The sequence below is a fragment of the Marmota monax genome, unplaced genomic scaffold (genome assembly GCF_021218885.2).
Source record: "Marmota monax isolate L192 unplaced genomic scaffold, Marmota_monax_Labrador192_F-V1.1 WCK01_AAM20220418_F8-fsc00285, whole genome shotgun sequence".
NCBI lineage: Eukaryota > Metazoa > Chordata > Mammalia > Rodentia > Sciuridae > Marmota > Marmota monax.
In genome coordinates this window covers 1,132,187-1,159,537 of record NW_026695045.1, presented here as the reverse complement: position 1 = coordinate 1,159,537, position 27,351 = coordinate 1,132,187, and the positions used below count along the sequence as shown (strand labels likewise).

Sequence of the window (27,351 nt, the reverse complement as noted above, 5' to 3'; positions counted from 1 at the left end):
AATCAAAACGTACCCCAAATCCACTGAGACAGTTTAAAAGTCTTGTTGTTGATGCTTCTGAACACAAGTTATTCCCAATCCTGATCTTGCAACATCATGATGTCTCCACTTATCTCAAAATGTTGCAACACAAGATACTAGTAATAATCTGATTCACTTTAAGGTTCAGGGTGGGTTAAATAAATACCACAGAAATCAGCTAATATTATATGGGACCAGAAGATTGACTTTCAGCTACACATACATGCTATAGACGCTAATATCACCATCACCTACACTGAAAGGGAGACCCCTATTCCTCTCCAAGCCACAGATCAGATAAGTGACTGAACTTTACTAGGCACAGAAAACCCCAGAGATTTCTAAGTATAAACCATCAGATCAAGATGACTTAGGGTTTGTTTCAGAAGCAACTGTGGTCTGGTTCCCAGTCAGTTGAGTACCAAAACTATAGATAGACTTCTTCTCAATATCTATGTGTAAAGGAAACCATTTTCTTCTTTGCAAAACCAGACCAGGGCAAGTAGAAAATGAACCCTACCAGAATGACAGGATAAAAATCACTGGCTTGTTCAGAGCAAGTAGTATGTTTTAGATCAGAGATACCTCAAATCTGACCTACAATATTCTTACAGTATTTCAATTGATCTGGAAATGATACAAATACTTCTGTAATGGAAAAATTTAATTTTGTTTGATGTAAAATACATACACACACACACACACATGTATTTGGGAGAAGAGCCATCATAAAAATCAAAGAGTTGTTGGCTCTGTTCCCTGAGTTGAGGGATGTTCCGAGGTTTCCCTGACATAATTTTAAATGTTTTCTTGTCAAGTTATAAAATTCGACAACAGTCACACTCAATGTCTCAAATTTGTTCAAGGATGTTCAACTTGTGAGTTGTTGACACCAGTCCTCTAGAAGATTAGAGGAGAACAAACCAGAGTGCAGACCTGTACGTTAACCCCAACACTAAGTGGCACGATGCTCCCTGCAGTGCAGGACTCTTTATCTGTAACTGCACAGTGGTCAGGAAAGGCCCACATTTCTGGAAGCCTTACAGGACAGGTGGGCTGTATCTGATGAAACTACACAATTGTGGCGACTTGCCACGCCCCATCTCTCTTGTTCTATGTTTTTTGTGCCCCCCCCATCCCTCCCACAAAAATTTCTCACATTCTTTATAATTTATATATTTACATGTTATTATTCCTTGCCTGTCTCCACCACGTAGATATAAGTGTCGTGAGGGCTGGGGTGACAGTGTTTTAGTTCATTAATGTGTATCAGTGCTTGGCACATAATATGTGTGTTATGGTTTAGATATGAGGTGTCTCCCAAAAGCTCATGTGTGAGAAAATGCAAGACTTTTCAGAGGTCTAACTTATGTGTGGATGGATTAAACCACTGACACAGATTAACTGGTGGTAACTGTAGGCAAGTAGGGTGTGACTGGAAGAGGTTAGATCACTGGGGGTGTGCCTTTGGGGTTTATTTTTTGTCCTTGGTGAGTGGAGTACTCTCTCTACTTCCTGGCTGTCATGTCCTGAGCTGCTTTCCTCCACCACGCCTTTCCTCCATGATTCTGTCTCATCTTGGGCCCAGAGCCATCAACTGAACCTCTGAAACTGTGAGCCAAAAAAGTTTTTCCTCTTTTATTCCTTCCTTCCTCCCTCCCTCCCTCCCTCCCTTCCTGCCCCCCCCCCCCGCCTTTGGTACCAGGAATTGACCCTAGAGGTGCTTAATTACTGAGACACATCCCTAGCCCTTTTTATTTTTTTAATTATTTTTTATATGTATGAAACCTTTATTTTATTTATATGTGGTGCTGAGGATCGAACCCAGTGCCTCACACATGCTAGGCGAGCGCTCTACCACTGAGCCACAGCCTCAGCCCCCCCCACCTTTTTATTTTTTATTTTGAGACAAGGTCTCACTAAATTGCTTAGAGCCTTGCTAAGTTTTGCTAGGCTGGCTTTGAACTTACCATCCTCCTGCCTCAGCCTTAGCTGGGACTACAGGCATGTGCCACACCAGCTGTCTATTTGTTTTTGTTGGGTCTTTTGATCAAAGTAATGCAAAGCCAGGGCTAGGGATATAACTCGTTGTTAGAGTGCTTGCCTCACATGCACAAGGCATTGGGTTCAATCCTCAGCACCACACACATACACACACACACAGTAATGCAAAGCTGACTGAACAACATACTTTCAAATATTGGTGAGTTTGTGCCCAACCAGGGACAACAACAACAACAACAAAAAAATCAGTGAATAAACAAATGGACAAACAGATGGAATAAAGAGATGAAGTTCACCACATTCAGGAGCTTGGGTCAAAACAAAGAGGTCAAAACAAAGCAGCCCTCCCATCTTCCATTTCCCTAGGTGAGAATGTGACATTGGGCCAAAAAGAAGGTGGCTTGCGACTGTTCATTTTAATGTAACTGGTGTCTCTAATTTAAGAAGACATTTGGAAATGGGCCCACCAAAGAGATTTTTCTGGTTCCATTGCCTTGCTTTACACATGGGGCAGGGGTGGTTCATTGCCCAAAGTCTCATAGCTAGCTAATAGAGAACCCTCACCTCCCACTCCCCATCACTGGGAGAATACATTGTCACTGTGTGGGTCAAAATGTGTATGGAAACCAGTGACTGCCATAAATTACATTTTAAAACTGCTAAAACAGTCAACCATGCCAACCTGCCTACTGAAGGGGTGAAGAACTAGATCTGCCAGCTGGGACTTCTTTTCCATAAAGTTCAACCAGAAATCATCCCACGTGGGAGTCTATATAGACATCTAGCCGGTTCCAAGCATGTTTTAAGAGTGACCTTCAATTCTACTAACACTGCTTTAGATTTGATTTACCAAGTCAACGTGATACTTAGGAATGAGTTTCCTCTTATTGTTAATCCAAAAATAGGATTCTTTGGGTAGCAATCAAGATTAGTCCAATTACTTAAAACAACCAATTGGTCATTTTCCACTTTCGCAGTCAGCCCTGTCAGCTCTGTCCCAGGACAGAAACTGTTTGGAGCAGCTGTCATCCAGGTGGTGCATCCACCTTCTAGCTCTCCCCTGAAAAGGAGAAGGCCTGGCACCAACTTAGCTTCCTACCACTTACCATCCATGCACATCCTGGTAGCAAAGTTCCTTTTTTTTTTTCAATTTGTTTGTTTATTTATTTACTTAAATTAGGTATATATGTCAGCAAAATTCATTTTGATTCATTGTACACAAATGCAGCACAACTTTCCATTTCTCTGGTTGTACGTGATGTAGGGTCACACCCTATGTGAAGTCTTACATGTACCTAGGGTAATGATGTTCATCTCATTCTACCATCTTTCCCCATGCACCCTCCCCACACTCCCTCCTTTGCCCAATCAAAGTTCCTCCATTTTTCCCATATCCTCCCCACTCCCCATTTTAGATCAGCATTTACTTATCAGAGAGAACATTCAGCCTTTGGTTTTTTGGGATTGGCTTATTTCACTTAGCATGGTATTCTCCAACTCTATCCATTTACCTGCAAATGCCATGATTTTATTCTCTTTTAATGCTGAGTAATATTCCATTGTGTATATATACCACAGTTTCTTTATCCATTCATCTATTGAAGATCTCCTATGCTCTCAGATAGGCAAAATTAATATTATCAAAATGGCCATACTACCCAAAGCACTATACAGATTAAATGCAATTCCAATTAAAATCCCAACATCATTCTTTATAGAAATAGAAAAACCAATCAAGAAATTCATTTGGAAAAATAAGAGACCCAAAATAGCCAAAGCAATCCTTGACAAGAAGAGTAAAACAGGAGGCATCACAATACCAGACCTTAATCGATACTTCAAAGCTATAGTAACAAAAACAGCATGGTATTGACACCAAAATAGACTTTTAGACCAATGGTACAAAATAGAAAACACAAAGACAAACCCCCATAAATACAGTTGTCTCATATTAGACAAAGGCACCAAAAACATACATTGGAGAAAGACAGCCTCTTCAACAAATGGTGCTGGTAGAATTGGAAATCCATGTGAGGCAAGATGAAAATAAACCCCTATCTCTCACCATGGACAAAACTCAACTCAAAGTGGATCAAGAACCTAGGAATTAATCCAGGGACCCTGCGACTAGCAGAGGAAAAAGTAGGCCCAAATATTTATTGTGTTGGATTAGGGTCCAACTTCCTTAACAAGACTCCTAAAGTGCAAGAAATAAAATCAAGAATTAATAAATGGGATAGATTCCAACTAAAAAGCTTCTTCTCAGCAAAAGAAACAATCAATGAGGTGAACAGAGAGCCTACATTTTGGTAGTAAATTTTTGCTACACACACATCAGATAGAGCACTAATCTCCAGGATATTCAAAGAACTCAAAAAAACTTAACACTGAAAAAACAAACAACCCAATCAATAATAAGGAGCTTAACAGAAGAAGATATACATTCAATCAACAAATATATACAAAATATTCGGGGCTGGGGATGTGGCTCAAGCGGTAGCGCACTCGCCTGGCATGTGTGCGGCCCGGGTTGGATCCTCAGCACCACATACAAACAAAGATGTTGTGTCTGATGAAAACTAAAAATAAATAAATAAATATTTTTTTAAAAAATTTTTTTAAATATTCAACATCTCTAGTAATTAGAACAATGCAAATCAAAACTAAGATTTCATCTCACTTCAGTCAGAATGGCAGTTATCAAGAATACAGACAACAATAAACGTTGGTGAGGATGAGGGGAAAAGGCACACTCATACATTGCTAGTGGGACTGCAAATTGGTGCAACCAATCTGGAAAGCAGTATGGAAATTTCTTAGAAAACTTGAAATGGAACCACCATTTGACCTAGCTATCCCACTCCTCAGTCTATACCCAAAGGACTTAAAATCAGCATATATAGTAACAGCCACATCAATGTTTATAGCAGCTCAATTCACAATAGCTAAACTGTGGAAGCAAAGTTCCTTTTTAAAATTTTTTTAGAAGCATAATAATTATATGCATTTATGTACATACAATGTGTTATTTTAATTATATATATAGTATAACAATCAGATAAAGGTAATTAGCACATCCATCATCTCAAGTATCATTTCTTTGTGTTAAGAACATTCAAAATCTTTTTTTAGCTATTTTGAAATCTAGGACATATTGCTGTTAACTGTAGTCACCCTACCATATGCTACAAAAGCTCTTTTCTCTGATCTAATTATATTTTTGTACCTAATCATGTACCTCTCTATATATTCCCCTCATCTCTTCCTTGCCCAGGCTCTGGTAACAACAATTTTACTCTCTAACAGATCAATTTTTTTTAGCTTTCACACATGAATGAGAACATGAGATATCTGTCTTTCTGTGCCTGGCTTATTTCATTTAGCATAAATGCCCTCCAATACCATCCATGTTATTGCAAGTGACAGAATTTCATTCTTCTTCATAGTTAAATAAATTCCATTGTGTATATATACCACATTTTCTTGATCAATATGTGTGTTGTTGGACACTAGGTTTGATTCCACATCTTTGCTATTGTGAACCGTGCTGTAGTAAACATGGGAATGCACCTATGTCTTTGGTATATTGATTTCTAGGAAAGTTCCTTTTTGTTCACATGCTTCCTTCTTGTGCTTTAACTGTCTCACTCACTCCTTCCATAAATTTCTTTTGTCTACTCGCTTAGCTATTTCATTCTTGCTACAGAAGCTCTTTTAAAACCACAAGGGTGATTTTACCTGACAGGGTACTGTGACAGAACCTGGAGAGCAGTATTGTTTTGATTCTCAGGTCTCTTCATATATGGAAAAGGCAGAAACAATAAATCAGCTTCAGTGCTGGGTAACTTTTAATAAACCTTTAAACTTCTTGTATTCAATAACTAAGTATATTTTAATATAAGGCCAGCTATCAACTAAAGCTGTCAAAAGCGATTTTAACAGTTTATACTCAAAAATATCCAAGGAAAAAATGCTTCTAAAAAGCACTACCTGCTCTTTAGAAGTTGAGCAATACAGTATGGAAGAAAAAACATAATACTAGATTCTCTATTTCTTGTTCACCACCAACTAGCAAAATCTTACAATCCTACCCTTTATATAAAATGAGCCAACACTGCCTCTGCTCTGTTCAGCACTCTGATATTACTAAGCACACATAGAAACAAGAAGAGTAAAACAGGAGGCATCACAATACTAGACCTTAAACGATACTTCAAAGCTATAGTAACAAAAACAGCATGGTATTGCTCTGTCCAGGTAAAGTACAGGAATTACCTGAAGGCTTCAACGTGGTTGCACCTTTGAGTCACCTAGGGTGTAAAACTATGCCAGGCTCCACTCCCTTTGATTCAGATTTCCTTCACCTAGGATGGTCTGGGCATAGGATTTTTAAAAGCTTCCCAGGTGACTAATTTGAGTCAGGGCTGGGAAGCATTGCCTTGACTAACACGCCTAAGTGCAGCTATGGCCTTCTGTGTAGATGTCTCTGTCACACCTACAGGCCCCAGGAGTCACGGGTCATTGGCTTTAAGAGAAAAGATATCTGATTTACTCCTCTGACTCAACCGGAGATCAATAACAATGTCAGGTTCTGGGGAGCTGACAGCTGTTCAAAAATGAATGAAAAAAATTGGTTTCCATGACAAACATTCCCAAGGCCTACACCAACAATTATTCCCTCATTTGAAATAGAAGGGGGGAAAATAATCCACTGGAGAATGAGATGGTTTTGAATTAGAATTATAAATTAGTCTATTAACTAAGGAAACCATGTTTAATACATAAGAGGATGACCCTGGATCAAGGTTCATTTTTTAACAGTGAAACATCTTGCCAAGTGAAAAATGAAACAGACATGGAATAATAACAAACCATTTATCTCATGGGGTCTGGAAATGAAAAAATTAATCTCATTACTGATATGAAGAACTCATCAAGAAGCTATCACGGGTTGTGTCCACCCAAGCAAGAATCCTGGAAGCCTCCCAAATTCTGTAGAAACATATACTACTTATGAGACCCCATTAAAAATACAGAATACAGCCAGGAGGGGTGACACACACCTATAATCCCAGCAACCCAGGGAGGCTAAGGCAGGAGAACTGCGAGTTTGAGGCCTGGGCAACTTAACAAGTCTCAAAAAAAGGGCGCGGGGGCTGGGGGGCAGAGAAGGGTATAGCTCAAGTGGTTACAGTGTCCCTGAGTACAATCCCTAATTCTGTGAAAAAACAAATATGACTATAAACAACTAAAGCAGCATCTACCCCTATTCTGCCCTGAAAAATCCAAAACTCACTCATTTGATGATAAAACAATTCCTTATTTTGTTGGTCATAATGAGTCCCAAAGAGCAATTCAATATTTGCTGAGTTCCCACTACAGAGGGCTAGCCAACAACCAGCCTAAATACCACAGGGGATAAAAAGATAAGCAAGGCAGGTCCCTCCTCTCTCTAGCTCAGACCAGCAAGTTAAGTCAGACACACACATACACACCCCTCCAGGGCACATTTCTGGTCCCCTCCTCCCTGCCTCAATACTCTCTCATTGGGAGACCTGTGGAAGCTAAGTTGAGTCCATCCACTGTGGCCCAGTGATCACGTGGCTGTGGTCATTGTGATTCTCTCATCATCACAGGTCTACTTCTGGTATCAGAACTGCTTAGAAGGTGGGGGCTTCTGCAAAGGAAAATGTCCAGAACCAGCCTGATGATTACAAATTTGATCTTTTCAGGATTTCAGGGTGAAGACTGTGAGCAACTTTGGTTAAAGGCTTCTAAGACATGAACTTTCAGTTTTGCTATTTCAATCGTAATACCGGATGAGATGTTACTGAAAAGCACACCTGCTTGGATATTATTAAACCCCCCCAAATGGAAAAAAAAAGTTTAAGCTGTGAATTGGGCTTAGTGGCCTCTTACTCTCCATCTCCAGAGCTGGCTCCAGAACACTAAAAATGGTCCACCTCCCTCAAGGAGCTTCTCAGGTAAAGGCAGCATTTCTGTTTCAAAGCTGCATCTTTGCACCACTGTAATAAGCAGTAGAAGGAATAGCTCTATCTAAGCCCTTTCCACAAATCTACAAGTAGTACAAGTCAGCCTACTGGATGTACTTCTCTAGCCCCCAAGCCTCAGGGCAACCCCCTGTGCCTGCTCCTCAGGCTGCAACTGGGGGAGCTAGACTGATTTGTCCTAACGAATGCACCAGAACCTAAGTTCTGCAGGGGCTGCTCTCTGGTGAGGGGCAGGAGAATTAGTTTCAAAGTTTGTTCTGCCACTCATGTATATGACCTTGGACAGGTCACAGCCCTCTGTGGCCTTGGCTTCCTCCTATGTTTGCTCTAGATAGCTAGGGTTTCAACTTGGGAGGGAAGGGTCATGGCTAAGAGGAGGTAGTATGTTCCCTAAACTCCACTCTCCAAGGCTCTACTATGCATGCACACATGCACATATACAGAAGATATTTTTTAAAGTATTTATTTTTTAGTTGTAGGTGGACACAATATCTTTATTTCAGTTTTATGTGGTGCTGAGGATTGAACTCAGGGCCTCACGTGTGCTAGGCAAGCACTCTACCACTGAGCTACAACCCCAGCCCCATACAAAAGATATTTTAAAAATCTAAAAATTCCATTTACACTCAACTTAAAATCCACGTGCTAAAGAAAACAGCATATCCCTGTCACCGAGGGATATATGCCATAGGCCTTGTGTGCACCTTGAGACTCAATAAACCAGATATCTAAGATCCCATCTAGCAGTCTAATATATTCTGATTCCAGTGCACCCAGGAGACTGTAGGTTTATACACATAAGCTACTATTTCTGGAATTTTTTAGAATCTCCCTTCAAAGAATATACTTTTGAGTGGCTGGGGTTGTAGCTCAGTAGTAGGGTACTCACCTCACAAATGTGGGGCACTGGGTTTGATCCTTAGCACCACATAAAAATAAAATAAAAGTATTGTGTCCATTTACAATTAAAAGATATTTATATATATTATATTTATATTTGAATCCCCTAAGTGGTATAAACTCCTGCTCAGTTGAGGATGGATTTCATTTTAACAAACAAATAAAAATCAAATTCAAGTCTCCTCAATGCACTGTGTGGTCAAACTAAATAATAATAAAAAAAAGTTCCAGTATGTCTCATGTAAAAATTGTATTAAACAAACACTGGAAGGAATTGGGAAATATTTTAAGTTGTGTAAGGATAATGGGCTTAAGAGTAAATATGATTTTTAAAGGTTCCTTTAAAGTTGGATTAATAAGTGGGTTAGATAAGTTATCAAATGATACAACGCAAAGTCTTAAAAAGATAATTTGTATAACATGTAAGCTGACCCCAAAGGGGTGATTATTTTGAAAGTGACACATTGTTTTGGATGAATAATTCAGGTATGTTTGCGGGAAAAGCAAAACAAACAAACAAGAAACAACAAAAGGGATGACTTTCATCAAGTGGTACTTTTTATCTTCCTAGGGAAAAAAACGGTTGTATGGACAAGCCACAGTTTTAAGAACAGCAGCCTCCAAAGGAACAATCAATGCATCAACTCTTGATTTGTAAACAGTCTTGAGGCAAAACTTTCAATGGCTTCATAACCCTGCATACAAACAATCTTATCTGTAGGAGATAGGCTGCCCTCAAAACCAAAGTAACAGAATTACCCCCAAAGTATTTCAGGGTGCTTATGGGGGCCACATCTGCTAGAAAGTGATTGGTTTCAGATTATGAAACCACTGCATACCAAAGGATGCTGTAAACAAGCTATTTAACACACCAGGATGAAAAAAAAGAAATTCTCAAAATCTCTTAGTTATATAGGATGTCATCCAGAGATTGCTATGGTTATAGATACCTTTAAAATATAAACAAAATCTAGGCAGGCACAGTGGCTCATGAATGTAATCCCAGCTACTTGGGAAGTTAAGGCAGAAAGATCACAAGTTCAAGGCCAATCTGGGTAACTTAGTGAAACCCTGTCTCAAAATAAAATTAAAGGGCTAGGGTTGTAGCTCAGTGGTAGAGCACTTGCCTAGCACATGTGAGGCACTGGGTTGGAACCTCAGCACCACATAAAAATAAATTTAAAAAAAATAAAGATATTGTGTCCATCTACAATTAAAAAAAAAGCATGATACATCTTTAAAAAATTAAATTTTAAAAACTGCAATGTGTTATTTTTCCCCTTCCCCTCACTTCCTCTTGTATGTACTTTTGTATAACTCTGAGGGGAAGGGGGAAAAATAATATAAGGGGGACAAACGAATGTCAGTAGAGGGAGCAGAGAGAGAAGAGGGGAGGGGAGGGGAGGGGAGGGGAGGGGGGATAGTAGAGGATAGGAAAGGCAGCAGAATACAACAGACACTAGTATGGCAATATGTAAATCAATGGATGTGTAACTGATGTGATTCTGCAATCTGTATATGGGGTAAAAATGAGAGCTCATAACCCACTTGAATCAAATTGTGAAATATGATATATCAAGAACTATGTAATGTTTTGAACAGCCAACAATAAAAAATTTAAAATAAAAAAAAATAAAAACAAAAAACAAAAAAAATAAAAAAATAAAAACTGCAATGTGGAAAGAGAACGAGAAAGGGCAGCTGATGTAGCTCAGTGGTAGACAGCTTGTACAGCATGCAAGAGGCCCTGTGTTCCATATTCAGTACCATTCATACACATATATAAAATCTATAAACAAAATCTAAAAATTCCATTTTCATCCAACTTAACATCCACAGTGCTAAAAGGAAAAAAAAAAAAAAAGCTTATTAGTACTGGAGATTGAAACCCCGGGGGGATTAATTATTGAGCCACATTCCCAGCCCTTTTTTGTATTTTATTTAGAGACAGGGTCTCACTGATTGCTTAGGACCTTGCTAAATTGCTGAGGCTGGCTTTGATCCTTCTGCCTCAGCCTCAAGAACTGCTGGGATTACAGGTGTGCACCACCATGCTCAGCTAAGAGCATACTTTTAAAATGGCTATCATACTGGATATAGTGGCACGTGCCTGTAGTCCCAGAGATTACTGTCTCAAAATTAAAATTAATTAATAAATAAAAAGGGCTAGAGATATGGCTTAGAGGTAAAGTGCAAGTAGATTTAATCCTTAGTACCACAAAAAATAATAATGAAGTAGCTACATAAAATCAATTTAAGGTTAGGTTTTTTTTTTTTTGTTTTTTTTTTTTTTGCTTTTTAAAACATCCAACATTCCTTAAGAGTTTCCAGAAGGCTGTAAAACAGTACACACAAACAACAAATTTCAGCTCAAGGGATTTATTTCAAGCAAATAATTAAGTAGTTAATATGCATTCAAGAGTTTAGCAACAAGGAAGAGGTCCATCACATTGTTTATAATTCTGAAAATTAAAAAGTCTCAATATCTAAATGGTTGAAGTCACATTATGATACATCCATTCAGAGAAGTTCTATGCAGTCAGTAAGAATGATGTTGCAGAGTTAAAATTACTGACAAAGAAAGATCTGTTTCAGTTTGGGGAAGACAAAATTATCTATATAGACATGTGCACAGGAAAAAAAAAACTGTCTAGAAGCAAATATATTAAGATGTTAGTAAATTAGCCATCAGGTAAATGCAAAGCAAAACCATAATGAGCTGGGCACAGTGGCACAGGCCTTTTATACTAGCTACTCCAGAGGCTGGGGTAGAAGGATTTCAAGTTTGAGGCCATTGGGTAACTTAGCAAGATAGTATCATATGATAAAAAATAAAAAGGGCTGGGAATGTAGCTCAGTGGTACAATGCTCTTGGGTTCAATTCACAGTACTGATATTAAAGGAAAAAAACATAAGGAGTACCATTTTATACTCACTAGGATAGTTACAATTAAAAAAAGACAATAATAAGCGAGGATACCAAACATTGAAACTCTGTAAAACAGCACAGCTGCTTTTTTTTTCCTAAATATTTTTAGTTGTAGATGGACACTATACCTTTATTTTATTTATTTATTTTTATGTGGTGCTGAGGATTGAACCCAGTGCCTTACACATGCCAGGCAAGTGTTCTACCACTGAGCCACAGCCCCAACCCCACCACAGCTGCTTTTTGAAAAGAGTCTGAAAGTTCCTTAAAAGATTAAACATGAATTTACCATATGACCCAGCAATCCCATCCTAGGTATTGACCCAGTAATTTCACTCCAAGGAAAGTAAAAATGTATGTGAATTCAAAAACTTGTACATAACTAGGTGCAATGACACACACTTGTAATCCCAGTGACTTGGGAGGCTGAGGCAGGAGGATCCCAAATTCAAGGCCAGCCTCAGCAATTTAATGAGGCCCTAAGCCTTAGCTCAGTGGTAAAGCACCACTGAGTTTAATCCCCAGGATAAACAAAACAACAACAAACTTGTACATAAAAGTGTATAGAAGCATTATCTATAACAGCTAAAAAGTAGAAATAACCCAAATGTCCACCAACTGATAATGGACTTAACAAAATGTGGCATATTCCTATAATGAAATATTATTCAGCAATAAAAAGGAAGTAAGTGGGGCTAGGGTTGTAGCTCAGTGGTAGAGCATGTGTGAGGCACTGGGTTTGATCCTCAGGACCACTTAAAAATAAATAAATAAAACAGAGGTTAAAAAAAATGATAAAAACAGTAAACTTAAAAAAAAAAAAGGAATTAAGTACTGGCACATGCTACAACATGGATGAGCCTTAAGAACCTGATGCTAGATGAAAGTCATTATACAAGACCACATATTGTATGATTCCATTCATATGAAATGTCCACAACAGGTTAATATAGAGAGACAGAAAGAAGTAGTTTAGTGCTTACCAGAGAATAGGAGATCTGAGGGGGAAAGAGGATTGGGAGCTACTGGGCAGAATTTCTGGGATGATGACAATGTTCTAAAACAGATTGTGGTGATGGCTGTACAATTCTGTGAATGTATTCAAAAAGCCACTGATTGAAACATTTTAAATGAGTGAATTGTGATGACAGTTGAACAATGTCTCCATAAAGTTGTTGAAAATATTAACAGAGGCCATGTTTGGGTAATAGAACTCTAGGAGGGTTTTTGTTTTGTTTAATGTAGGCTTATCCATCCTTTCTGACTTTTCTACAATGAATATGATTACTTTGAAAGATTTTTTAAAAATCTTCCCATGTTATCATAAAGAAAACACCAAACATACAAAATTTTTTGAAAATAAAAAGGAAGTACAACTTTCTTTATAATAGTGGAAAACTGTTAACAATCCTTATGACCCCAGCAGGGCAAATGCTAGGCAAAGCATCATGGTTTATTACCACATCAATCCCAATCAGTTAGGATCCCATTCGCCAACCTGTGGCTGGGCACAGAAGCTCAAATGCTTTTACACTGATGATGATTTACAAAGGTGCTACCAAAGCTACAAATGTATGACCTAATTCCAGAATGTTATAGGAAACATTCTGAAACAACAAAAAAAAAAAAAAAAGAGAGAGAGCGAGAGAAAACACATACTTTTATTTGTATGTGAACAAAGATCACAGATAATAATGATACAGAGCCTAAAACTAACTTAAAAGTTTTAAAAAGGAAATGTAACCAATGACCTCATGATTATTATTATAATTGTGCGTGTGGTGCTAGAACTCAGGGCCTTGCTCATGCTGGGCAAGCACTCTATCACTTCGCCACATCCCCAGCCCTGATTATTATTGAAGTTCTACTTTTCCCAGTCTATATCTGGTCTGTGTACTCATTTGAATATCTCAGTGCTGGGTTACTCTGAGGTAGGGAAGTCTAATGCCAAACATAGAATATGGAAAAGATAAAGATAGGAAACAATTCCCAGCTTCTGGGAAATATATCCAACCAGCATGTTTATTATTCACAGACTATGATTCATCATCCCTATTTTTTTTAAGCCAGCATCATACTCTAATCATATTGCTAGGTTACAGGCCCCTAAGTTATTTGAAAATAATAAAAACTGAATCCATATGAGAAGGTCATCATTACCCTAGGTACATGTATGACTGCACGAATGGTATGACTTTACGTTGTGTACAACCAGAGAAATGAAAAGTTGTACTCCATTTGTGTACAATGAATCAAAGTGCATTCTGCTGTCATGTATAACTAATTAGAATAACAACAACAATAACAACAAAAATGAATCCATTAAAAAGGTACATTAGGCTTTTCTCCTCTATATCATTTCTTTAAGGAGAATGTTTGATCATTATAAAACAATCAAAATATTGGATATACAGATTACTTTGGATCTTAAAACCAAAGAGGATTCCAATGAAAATAACATAAATTATCCAATGATTCTTCATCCTGAAAAAATGGAATAAAAAACCCAAGGCAAGCAAATAACCACACTCCCTAGCCCACATAGGCGCTACTTTTCTTTTTTTTTTTTTTTTTTTTTTTAATTTATTTTTAAGTTTTCGGCAGGCACAACATCTTTGTTTGTATGTGGTGCTGAGGATCGAACCCGGGCCGCACGCATGCCAGGCAAGCACGCTACCGCTTGAGCCACATCCCCAGCCCCTAGGCGCTACTATTCTATCCAGGCAACGTGAAGAAATCTTTATGTAGCTCACTGGATTTATATTCAGGAATATGGTTTATCATCAAACTTTCTTAAGAGTAACTCTCAGACACAATTTCTCTTGTGCTCTGAAAAGCTATACTCTGGCAGAAAGATGAGAGGCTGAGCAAATGAGTGTACACAACTACAGTTTAATTTCATGATCCACAGTCCTAATAACATAAACTAATTAAACTAATGGAACATTCTACTCATGGCCACAGTATAAATAGCTCAGTCCTGCCTATTAGGATAATTCATGCAGACGATAGCTATCAGAATAAATGATAAGCAAGGACATTTCTAGTTAAGACTCATCCTGTGCTTCTGTGTACAGGTCCTTAGTTCTCTGACTTCTTTTACCCCATCTCAAAACCTAAAAGCTAAATAAATTTGATATATTTTAACTAGAAAATATTTGGCTTCACATGTTACCAATCTTTTTAGTAATTAAGAAAAATGGCACCTAAACACCATAAAATGAGAACTATGACAGTGATGATGTGACACTACCAACACCAGGTACGAGATAAGGATCTAGGAAGAAAGGGGGTTAAAAAAGACAGTCTCAAGTGCTTAATAATACCAACATTGTTGCAATTTGGGATCTGATAACCTTGAGTCTCAACCAATAATTAATTAATGCTGGCTCAATTAGACATACACTGAAAGAAAAATCACAGGCAGTATTGCTTCCAATATATTAGTTACTTCATCAATCAAAAAGAAATATTTTAAAAATCTTTCCTGCAGAGCTATAGCATAACATCAAAAAGTGATGACTTCAATAGGGCATGATGGTGCACACTTGTAATCCCAATGACTTGGGAGGCTGAGACAAGAGAATTGGAAGTTCGAGGGCAGCCTCAGCAATTAAGTGAGGCCCTATCTCAAAATAAAAGATAAAAAGGGCTGGGGATATAGCTCAGTGGTAAACCACTCCTGCTTTCGATCCCCAGTGTATGTATATATATATGTGATAGGGAAAGAAAGAGAATGGACATTTATTATCTACTAGGTACAAGGCGCCTTCTTTCACACATTAGCTATGATTATTTCATAAATCAAGAAACTGAATTCCTAAAAAGTAAAATAACTTACCTGAGGGCACAGCAAGCAAGTGACCAGTTAAAACTCAGGTTTGTTTTTAGAGCCACTGTGTTCTGTACAACATGACTACTACCTAGTTTAAGTACAACCTCCTAGAAATTTCACTTAGAATTTTAATACTACATTTGAGGGGTCAAAATTTTTACTGCAATAAAATTCTGGGAGTGACATCCTGACCTTTTTCACCAAGCAGTAACAGTGAAACATAACCTTTTGATAAGGGCCTGAAATATTTTACCATGAACCCTGAGAAGTTTGGATTTCTAAATACAATTTGGAAATATTTACATGAACTGAAACTGTAGCCCTGACTAAAGCTAAATAGTTATTAGTGGCACCTTAATCTTAAATCACTCCATAACTAAAACACTACAATCTAGAAAAAAATAGCAAATGCAAAGATGTGGGAAAAGAAACTACATACACCTGGGTCCTGGCAATATGAGATGATCGATTTCCACGTTACATGTTTGATCACTGTTTGTACTCTATTTGTGAACAATAATCTGCCAACTCAAGGTGCAGTGTTCAAGTTCAAACCCTGACCCTAGCTCTGAGTTGTGAAAGTGGGTTTTTCTAATTATTAAAAAAAACCCTTAACTTATCAAAGTTTTATCAAGAAGAAAGTGTTTACCAATTTTCCTTTTAAAGAAACCTGAATTTGAAAAAGGTGACCTTATTTATTACTTGGGCAGTTTCCAAATTCTTGTTACTCCAAGAGCACAGACAATTATTTACCTAAAATGCATGAGAGTTCAAAGAGTTCACCCTGGCTGGCCCTCAGGGCGACACAAGTCAATTCTCCATCTGGACACCTGGTACATGATATGCCATATTAAAAGGAACACGGTACCTTCAAAGAGGTCATTAAACAGAACCTGTACAAATGTGCCATACCCACATCCTGAACAATACGTTTTCTAAAAGGCACTCACTTCTTCCAACCAGAAGATATAAAACCAACTCTACCCACAAAATGTCCTCCTCGGTCACGGTGCCCATGTCCACAGCCTAAGTGAAGGTCGTAAATAATTAAATAAACATAAACTTGGGCCCTGTCATTCTTCTCCAGAAAAAAAAAAAATGAGAGGACCTTTCTGATGAACCCACAGTGCTCTCACGTGAGGAGACAGTTTTTGGTATACAAACTTTTGAAGTGGCTTCACCTCTGGCCCATGGGGGGATCGTAAAAGAGTCCAATTCCCACAGCTTAAATTGCTTAATGAAGCCTTGGCGCACAAAAGGAAGCCTCCTACCTCCGAACACTAAGAAACCTGAAGGGCAGGTAAGCAGAATCCAGCCCTTGGGTAAAAATGCTTCCCCATTCGCTTGCTGCATTCGCTTCCCAAAGTCGCATTTTTAAAAAGTTCAAACAAGGATTCGAAACTCAAGTCATCCCCTTCCCCTCGATTACAGGGCCCTTTCCGTCCTTCCGCGGCTATCGCCAGGCAGAGCCGTCGCCCACCTGTGGGGAGGGTCCGGCAGGTGGGCAGCCCCCTGCGGGAGACTGCAAGAAGTTCACACCAGCCCACCCGGCCCCGCGAGCCGCTGCCACTGACAGCCGCGCTGGCCCCTGAGGCCCCTCGGGTGGCGGACTCCTCAGCGTGGCCACTGCCGGCCACGACTCCGGCCGGGAAGGCGCTCGCGGCCCGGTGCCGCCTCCCACGCCCGGTCCACGACTCTGCTGGGCGCACGGCCTCAGGCCACCGCCGTACCCCGGCTCGGATTCCAGCCCCAGAGACCGCGCGACCCTCCCCCGGTCACAGCCCGGTTCGCCGCGGGCTGTCCCCATCCCGCCATCCCTGGTCACTTACCCTGGAGCCGGGCAACAGCAGCGCCAGCAGCAGCAGCACCAACAGCCGCCAGGCCGGCATGTCGGGGACTGGGCCCTGGCTCCGGGCCCGGCCGGCCGGCTCCAGGGGCGGTGCGGACGGAGGACTGGGCGGGGGCGCCGCGACGACAGCGCGGCAGCGGCCGAGCCACAGCGGACGCAGAGCTGACTAGGCGGCGGCGGCACCCCCATTCCGGGCCCTATAAGCGCCGGGTGCCGCCACTTCTTCCGGTCGGGGCGAGCTCGAGGGGCGGGGCCTGGGCGGGGCCTAACCAGGGGCGGGCCCGCTGCCCGGAGGGGCGGGTCGAATGTAGGCTGGGGCGGGGTCTGGGCGTGGCTAAACCGAAAGGCGGGGCTGAGGGCGGAGCGAGATTCTGGAGGGCTCTGGTCCTTTGGGCCACCGCTGCTGATGAGAAGGACCGACTCTTGGCGTCCGGCGTTAGGAGGGCCGGCTATTGAGGCGAGAAGCTTGTCTGAAGGACAGTGCCCAGTCCTCCAGGCGACCCCGCTAACCCTGCCTCGGGACCCGCGGCGTCAGATCTAATCAGGGGAAAGCCCGGGACACCGGCCGTCCAGTGTACCCAGAAGCCTACCCTTGGTCTTCCCGCTGTTGTGGAAGAATTGCTGGCGGGGGATTCCAGCAAGCACCGCTTCTGCCCTACCTACAGTCGCACAGTTCACTGCAGAGGCCCTCCTGCTGTGCCCCATCCAGCCGAAAAAGGCCCATTTATTGGGGCTTTCTTTCTTTCTTCCCTTTCTTTACCCTCAGGAATTCCCCTCAAATTGAGTCCAGCAGCCATCAGTTCCCTTTGGAATGAACCATGGCCAAGTCATTCACTAAAAATTATAGGAAGAAAACTATTTGGGATACTTGAGTCTTGTGTGTTGGTTAATGGGACGTTTGTATACGTAACCTTGTGAAGCTTGACCTCATGAAACTTGAGATGATTTGTGTCACAGCTCATTGCCCGGAGTGTGTGGGTTGAGGACTCCTGCCAGTCTAGTTGAGGGTTGTGGGCTATTAATCAGAATTAAAGCGCCCAGCAGCTGCTTGGTCACTAGGTCCCAAGCTGCCTTCCACTGAGAAGGACATATTACTTGTAATAAGATTTGAAGTACAAATCTTAGGAAAGCAGGAAGAGGTACTAATTTTTTTTATTTTTCCTAACTTGCTCAGATGACAGACTTAAGATATTTCAGATTTAGAGGGAGCGGGGAAGTAAGCAATGTTAGAAGAAAATTGCAAAGGAGTCGCAGAGGCATGGCCAAGTGGCTGATCTGTGTGCATCGTGGGTCAACCTACCCAACTATAACAGACAGAAATGCTCACAGGAAGCCCAAATCCTGTAAAGTTTCCCCATTCCCAACCCCTAACTTGAATCATAGCTAATAGACTAATCCTATCCCGGCTGGAGAAAGCGACACATCAGTTTAAGAGACAAATTTGGCAACTGTGAAAGCAGGAGAGACATTTTGAGAAGTGTCACTGACATGTCTATATGCAAACAGAGAGGTTTGAGATGGGCAGAGAGAAGTTGGCAAAACAGCCTCAGCATTCCCATAGCCAGGTAGCCAGGGAGGAGTCTACAGTCTTTAAATGGAGGAATTCTTTCATGACTACCTGGACAGATCGCAAAGTGACAACAAGATCTATTAGACATGTGCTTGAGTTTAAAAAAAAAAAAAAGAAGAAGAAGAAGAAGAAGCTTAACTGAAAAGCTTGGCTTTCACATCCCTTCTTCGGTGTATTTTCTCAAACAGTAGAGTAAGTCTGGGAGGAGAACTTGCTGTGCTGAAACCCTGACAGACCTTTGACAATTCAAAATGTCACTGTGACCCTGTAAATGCTGCAGATGAAACACAAAGGGGTATGCTGACCTCAATCTGACTCATAAATCAGTTTTAAAGATCCTGGAAACAAACAAAAATCATCCAAGAAACCTGGGCCAGGTAGGAGTATTTGTCCTGTATTTAGTTGGATCAAATTCCCAGGCCTTAATTGCACTGTTACATGTTCTCAGAATTGCTTATGCACCACAAGATGGTTTTTAGGCTTACCCAGGCCACATGCTTCATGAACTTCTTCCGTTGATTGACAGTTTAGACTGATAAGCACTGGTTTTATTTATGGTGGTGTTGCCCATAATCTTGCTTTTCAGTCAAATACTGTTTTTGACAGCTTTTTACTTATGACAAGACAAAAGCAGGCATGACTGATAAAAACAGAAATAAAAATATTTTGTAGATGCCTGTGAAGTGTACCTTCCCCTATAAAAGACCCAAAAACGGAGCTGGACGTGGTGGCAAACATCAGTAATCCCAGCTACTTGGGAAGTTGAGGGAGGAGAATTCCAAGTTTGAGGCTAGTCTCAGCAACTTAGCAAGACCCTGTCTCAAAATTTTAAAAAGGGACTGGGCATGGTGGCACACACCTATAATCCCAGCAACTCCAGAGGCTAAGACAGGAAGATTGCAAATTCAAAGCCAACCTTAGCAAAGGCACTAAGCAACTGAGTGGGACCCCTTTCTCTAAATAAAATACAAAATAGGGCAGAGATGTGTCCCAGTGGTCAAGTGCCCCTGAGTGCAATCCCCAGTACAAAAAAAAAAAAAAAAATTAAAAGAGCTGGGTATGTAGCTCAGTGGCAGAATGCCTCACCTTTGGAGTGAGTTCAGACCTCACTCCAAAAACACTGAATATGGACACTAAATAAGCTTTCAGGATTTAAATAATATAAACTAATTAAGGCCAAGGTCATGGTCTTAGTATAAAATAAACCCTCTTTTGTCACAAGGTAAGCATTAGCTTCAGCAAGGATTATAGCAGGATCTCAATGCTGGGAGGCAGGAGAAAGGGAGATAGCAAGATCTTATTTTCACTTCTCTTTAAAGCAGTGGTTCCCAAAGTTGAAGAGCTTTAAAAAAAAAAAAATGGGCCAAGGACCTATAAAGCTATATATGCTAAACCTCAGGCTAGCATCATCCTAAATGGAGAAAAACTGAAGGCATTCCCTCTAAAATCTGGAACAAGACAGGGATGCCCTCTATCACCACTTCTATTCAATTTAGTTCTTGAAATACTAGCCAGAGCAATTAGACAGACAAAAGAAATTAAAGGCATAAAAATAGGAAAAGAAGAACTTAAATCATCGCTATTTACGGATGACATGATAATATATTTAACAGACCCAAAAGGGTCTACAAAGAAACTGCTAGAGTTAATAAATGAATTTAGCAAAGTGGCAGGATATAAAATCAACACACATAAATCAAAGGCATTCCTGTATATCAGCAACAAAACTTCTGAAATGGAAATGAGGAAAACCACTCCATTCACAATATCCTCAAAGAAAATAAGATACTTGGGAATCAACCTAACAAAAGAGGTGAAAGATTTATATAATGAAAACTACAGAACCCTAAAGAGAGAGATAGAAGAAGATCTTAGAAGATGGAAAAATGTACCCTGTTCATGGATAGGCAGAACTAACATCATCAAAATGGCGATATTACCCAAAGTTCTCTACAGGTTTAATGCGATGCCAATCAAAATCCCAACAGCATTTCTTGTAGAAATAGATAAAGCAATCATGAAATTCATATGGAAAAACAAAAGACCCAGAATAGCAAAAGCAATTCTAAGCAGGAAGTGTGAATCTGGAGGTATAGCCGTACCAGAGTTCAAACTGTACTACAAAGCAATAGTAATAAAAACAGCGTGGTACTGGTACCAAAACAGGCAGGTGGACCAATGGTACAGAATAGAGGACACAGAAACCAATCCACAAAATTACAACTTTCTTATATTTGATAAAGGGGCCAAAAACATGCAATGGAGGGAAGGATAGCATCTTCAACAAATGGTGCTGGGAAAATTGGAAATCCATATGCAACAAAATGAAACTGAATCCCTTTCTCTCGCCATGCACAAAAGTTAACTCAAAATGGATCAAGGAGCTAGATATCAAATCAGAGACACTGCGTCTGATAGAAGAAAAAGTTGGCTACGATCTGCATACTGTGGGGTCGGGCTCCAAATTCCTTAATAGGATGCCCATAGCCCAAGAGTTAATAACAAGAATAAACAAATGGGACTTACTTAAACTAAAAAGTTTTTTCTCAGCAAGAGAAACAATAAGAGAGGTAAATAGAGAGCCTACATCCTGGGAACAAATTTTTACCCCTCACACTTCAGATAGAGCCCTAATATCCAGAATATACAAAGAACTCAAAAAATTAAACAATAAGATAACAAATAACCCAATCAACAAATGGACCAAGGACCTGAACAGACACTTCACAGAGGAGGACATACAATCAATCAACAAGTACATGAAAAAATGCTCACCATCTCTAGCAGTCAGAGAAATGCAAATCAAAACCACCCTAAGATACCATCTCACTCCAGTAAGATTGGCAGCCATTATGAAGTCAAACAACAACAAGTGTTGGCGAGGATGTGGGGGAAAGGGTACACTTGTACACTGCTGGTGGGACTGCAAATTGGTGAGGCCAATTTGGAAAGCAGTATGGAGATTCCTGGGAAAGCTGGGAATGGATCCACCATTTGACCCAGCTATCGCCCTTCTCGGACTATTCCCTGAGGATCTTAAAAGAGCTCACTATAGGGATACTGCCACATCCATGATCACAGCGGCACAATTCACAATAGCTAGACTGTGGAACCAACCTAGATGCCCTTCAATAGATGAATGGATAAAAAAATGTGGCATCTATACACAATGGAGTATTACGCAGCACTAAAAATGACAAAATCATAGAATTTGCAGGGAAATGGATGGCATTAGAGCAGATTATGCTAAGCGAAGCTAGCCAATCCTTAAAAAACAAATGCCAAATGTCTTCTTTGATATAAAGAGAGCAACTAAGAACAGAACAGGGAGGAAGAGCATGAGGAAAAGATTAACATTAAACAAAGACGAGTGGGGGGAGAGAAAGGGAGAGAGAAGGGAAAGCATATGGAAATGGTAGGAGACCCTCAATGTTACACAAAATTACATATAAGAGGTTGTGAGGGGAAAGGGGGGGGAACAAGGGAGACAATTGAACAACAGCAGATGAGGTAGAGAGCGAAGATGGGAGGGGAGGGGAGGGTGGATAGTAGGGGATAGGAAAAGTAGCAGAATACAACAGTCACTAATATGCCATTATGTAAAAATGTGAGTGTGTAACCGATGTGATTCTGCAATTTGTATTTGGGGTAAAAATGGGAGTTCATAACCCAATTGAGTCAAATGTATGAAAGATGATATATCATGAGCTTTGTAATGTTTTGAACAACCAATAAAAAAAATTAATTAATTAATTAATTAATTTTAAAAAATGGTTACCACCCAGTCAGTCCATTCAAACTAGGATGGATAATTAGGTTACAGCTCTCACAATTCAGTCACTTTATGTCTAATCCCACTTAGTGGGATTTATGCATAGAATACAGGATGGATCAATATATGAAAATTGTTCAATGTAACATTCCTGCATTAACACAGGAGCTCATGGGGGACACCTAAAATTCAAATGGGTCTTATAAATTTTATGTGTTGGTAACTTAATCCCCAATTTCTTTTGTTGATGGTATTTGGAGGTGGATTACAGAAATTCATCAGAGTGGGGACCCCAGAAAAGAGACCTGGGCTGACATGTTTCTTCTATCTTGCCACATGATGCCCTCTGCCACACTATGTATGATGCAGCAAAAAGTTGTCCCCAGATGTCAGCACTACGCTATTAAATATCCAAGTCTCTAGAACTAAAAGACAAATAAATATATGTTCTTTATTTTAAAAAAAGCGGATTTTCAATGCATTTTCTTTACTGATTCAGAATTTCCAGGGAACATAGCCCAGAAACTTGTTTCGTTTTCCAGTCTCCTCAGGGGACTGAGAGACTATAGCTAATGTTTATTTTTAGCAAATGTTGCCCTCTAGTGGAAGAAATTATGACCTCTACTTGAAAGTTTGTGCCTATTTCATTTGTGTTTAAAATTTTCTTTTTACTACTGATTTGTCAGGTTGACTTGCAATAGCTCTTTAGTGAGACAATAGCTACTTTTTTTTACAATAGCTACTTTTGAAGAAGGGGACTTAGAAGAAAAAGTTCCTAAAGCTGGAAATGGAGATTATATTTCAAAGCTTGAGTTAGTCTCCAGGGAATAGCATCTTCATAAGCAGAGAGTTTGTTTTTTAGCGAACTCCCTGTTGCTGCTGTTTCCAAACAGACTTGGATTCACAGGAATAATGGGATAAATAAAACAATGAAGCAGGAGTCAGTCTCTAGTAGCAAGATAAATTTTTATCTCCTTTCTGTTCTAGTTTTTTGTTTTTGTACCAGGGATTAAACCCAGGGGTACTTAACTACTGAGCCACTAATATTTTATCCAGAAACAGGGTCTTGCTGAATTGCTTAGGGCCTCGAAGAGTTGCTGAGGCTGGCTTTGAACTTGTCATCCTCCTGCCTCAGCCTCCTGAGCCACTGGCATTATAGGCATGCACAACCACACCCAGCTCTGTTCTAATGTTTAAGGGAAAAGCTAAAATCTATTGCCTCTGGGAGCAGTTTCGTCTTAGGTAAATAGAATTTTGGCTTTTCCTGTTCAAGGATGACTGGCTTTGAAAATATTGTGATACTCTTTGTCAGAATTCCTCTCTACCATAGGTCCATACCCACTATGATACACACTTTCTTATATTGCAAAAGTGATTATTTCTTATTATCAAGGTGACTATTGACCATTGTGGTTGACTGGAAATGTGCAAATATCTGCTTTACGGGATCATCTTGTGCAACTCTTCTATGAGGTACATGTCATTAGCCTCCTCTTACAGATGATAACACTAAAATTGAGAAAGGTTGACAGGTTGGTGGATAACATACAGCTAGCAAGAGGCACAACATGGATTAGAAACCAGAGATCTATTTAACTTTGGAGTTCCTGAGTTAACCCTAGATGCTATAACATGTTCCACCATTAACTGGCTGTTATTTTTGCCCCCGTCAACAGCATTATAACAAGGTATGATTATGGGACCATTAAGTGTACTTAGTAGTCCAGGCTGGCATTTTTGTGGAATACAGTCATCCCCCCATATTTGTGAGAGATTGGTTTCAGGACATCCCTACCCCTGCAAATACAAAAATTCCAAGATGCTTAAGTTCTTCATATGAAATGGCATAGCATTTGCATATATCTTACCCCCATCCTCCTATATATTTTCAATAATCTCTAGATTGCTAATAATAGTAACATAATATAATGCTATATCAATGCATTGTCTGGGGATTAATGACAAGAAAAAAATCTGTCCATGTTTGGTATAGCTGCAGTTCTTTTCCAAATATTTCTATCCAAACTTGGTTGCATCCACAGGTATGGAACACATGGATAGGAAGAGCTGGCGTACTAATAACAACCAAAAGCTTGAATATGTGGTGGTGAGGGACATTGCCTTAAATAACAGGTAAAATCTCATGATCTCATCTTGGAGTTGTGCAAAAGAATGTAAAAATATATAGCAGCCATCTGCCTGGGAATAGTGAACTTTCCCCCTGCTTCCTCTAGGGACTAATTCAGGTTTAACCTGACAAGTTATTTGTTCACTAGCTTCTGAGCAGTTGTATTTCACCCCCATTTATGCCAGGTCTAAATGCTATGTGACAAAGTGTTCAAAGTGTCACGAGTTTATATTAATAATGTCAGAGGGACAACATAGCACCACTATGAAAATGGCCATCCTCTCAAAATACCTCCACTTCCTCACTGCAGGTCCCTCCTAATCCCCTGGGGTCTGACCTATTTCCACAGAACTCTCTGGAAACTTCCGTCAAATAGCTCATAAACATTCTTCCTCTTATAAATCCCAGGGGCCATGCTTCATCCTTTTATCCCTGGGCCTCTCTTCAATTCAGGTATGTTAACAGTTCTTTCTTCTTGAACTTTTGCCTCTTGGATATTATTTCCTGTCTTTCCTTCTGTCTCCCTGCTCTTTTTCTTCCTTCCAGACTGAGTGGTTTTCGAGTTGTAATAAGTAGGCCTTCCATGATCTCCTTCTTTCTTTCTAAGAGAATTCATCCACCATATTTTATAGATAGATTTTAAAGCAGTGCCAGGGGTGATGGCACACATCTGTCATCCCAGCAGCTCAGGAGGCTGAGGCAGGAGGATTGCAAGTTCAAAGCCAGCCTCAGCAACTTAGGGAGGGCCTGAGCAACTTAGCAAGACCCTGTCTCTAGATAAAACTTTTTTTAAAACGGGACTCAGGGTGCTGGGGATATAGCTCAGTCGGTAGAGTGCCTGCCTTGCATGCACAAAGCCCTGGGTTCAATCCTCAGCACCTCAAAATGAATAAGTAAATGGGGTTGGGGATGTGGTCAGTTCCCCCCCACCTTTTGGCTCAGTCTTTTAAGCTCTGCTGGGTTCAATCCCCAGTATAAAAAAAAAAAAATTAAAGCAGAGTGGGACTTTTGCCCTAATTTATTAGTCAACTTCTTTTTGCAGACGAAGTCATCTTTGCCCCCTACATGGATGATTACCATTCATTCGCTCATTCTTTTGTTTATTCATTCATTCTTTCAACTAATATCTTTTAGGACTTCTCAGTACAAAGAGTTGATGTCATAAGAGAATATCAGGGAATCTGCAAGTTGGTAAAGGTGATGGGACACAATGCACAGAAATGACCAAGGTACAAGGGTGACTGTGAAATGCAGAAAGATGGGAATAAACTCAGAGAAACAGAACTCTGTGGTCTAGAGCTCTGCCTGGTAGGAGGAGGAAGGGGCGATGGATAGAGCAAGGAGGCTTCGTGGAAGAAGGGATGTCTTCTTCATGGAGGACGGGACGCACCTTTTGCCAGACAGGGGAAAAGACCTTCTGAAGGGACAAGGAGGATCTGCACAAAGGCCTGGGGGAAGGAAAGCACAGGGCTCAGACTCATCAGCGAGCTCATGCTGGGCTTCTCCACAGAGGGGCAGGGGAGGCGAAGGTGACTCCAAGTCAGGCTGGGTTTTGATTAGTAGGCATCAGAGTGAGATGGGTCAGGGGAACAAGCACTTGAGAGACCAAATGAAACTGTTGATGCGAGTTATTTTCATCTTAATCTAGAGCAAAAAAAGGAAAGAGACACGTTGAATGCTAGAAAAAAGCCTTGACGGGCTAGGGTCATGGCTCAGTGGCAGAGCACTTGCCTGGCCCATGTGAGGCCCTGGATTAGATCCTCAGTACCACATAAAAATAAATAAACAAAATAAAGATATTGTGTCCATCTATAACTAAAAAATTATATATATAATATATATATATATATATATATATATATATATTTTTTTTTTTTTTAATAAAGGAAAAGACCTTGCAAGGCAGAATGGAAAGCATTCAACTAGTGCAGTGATTCAAACAAGAAGATGAGGAAGGAAGAATTCAACAGTTCATCAAATGTTTACTGGGCTCCTATCATGTTCAAGGTGCTGTTCTCACTACAGGGGACACAGAGGAGAGCAAGTGAACAGGAATGGAGGCCAGCCTTGCAAGAGAGGAAGATATGTTGGATGGTATGAACACCTCCCCAGGCTGGGCAATCATATCAGCTCTGAAAACAATTCTTCCCCTCCTATACGCACATGCTGTTCTCATCATAAGGAAGCACTTATTTCTCCTTCTCTTGAATCTGGACTGCCTTATGACTGACTTTGACCATAAGTGACATTCTGGGACTTCCCAGCTCAGGTCTTAAGAGGCCTAGCATTTCCATTTCCTTCCTCTTAGCCTACTCGCTATTGAGGTGCTCCC

General features: G+C 40.3%; 1 protein-coding gene across 2 annotated transcripts in view; it reads right to left on the bottom strand.

Moving 5' to 3' along the window:
- Positions 1-17,708, bottom strand: part of Ern1 (endoplasmic reticulum to nucleus signaling 1) — an 86,691-nt gene extending 68,983 nt beyond the window's left edge. Inside the window, exon 1 of one of the 2 annotated variants that reach the window (XM_046427735.2) lies at positions 17,530-17,708. In XM_046427735.2, coding sequence (XP_046283691.1) covers positions 17,530-17,589 — 60 coding nt within the window. In that variant the 5' untranslated portion in view covers positions 17,590-17,708. The remainder of the gene's footprint in view (positions 1-17,529) is intronic. The other variant, XM_046427734.2, reaches the window with a different exon arrangement.
- Positions 17,709-27,351: the final 9,643 nt, after the last annotated feature.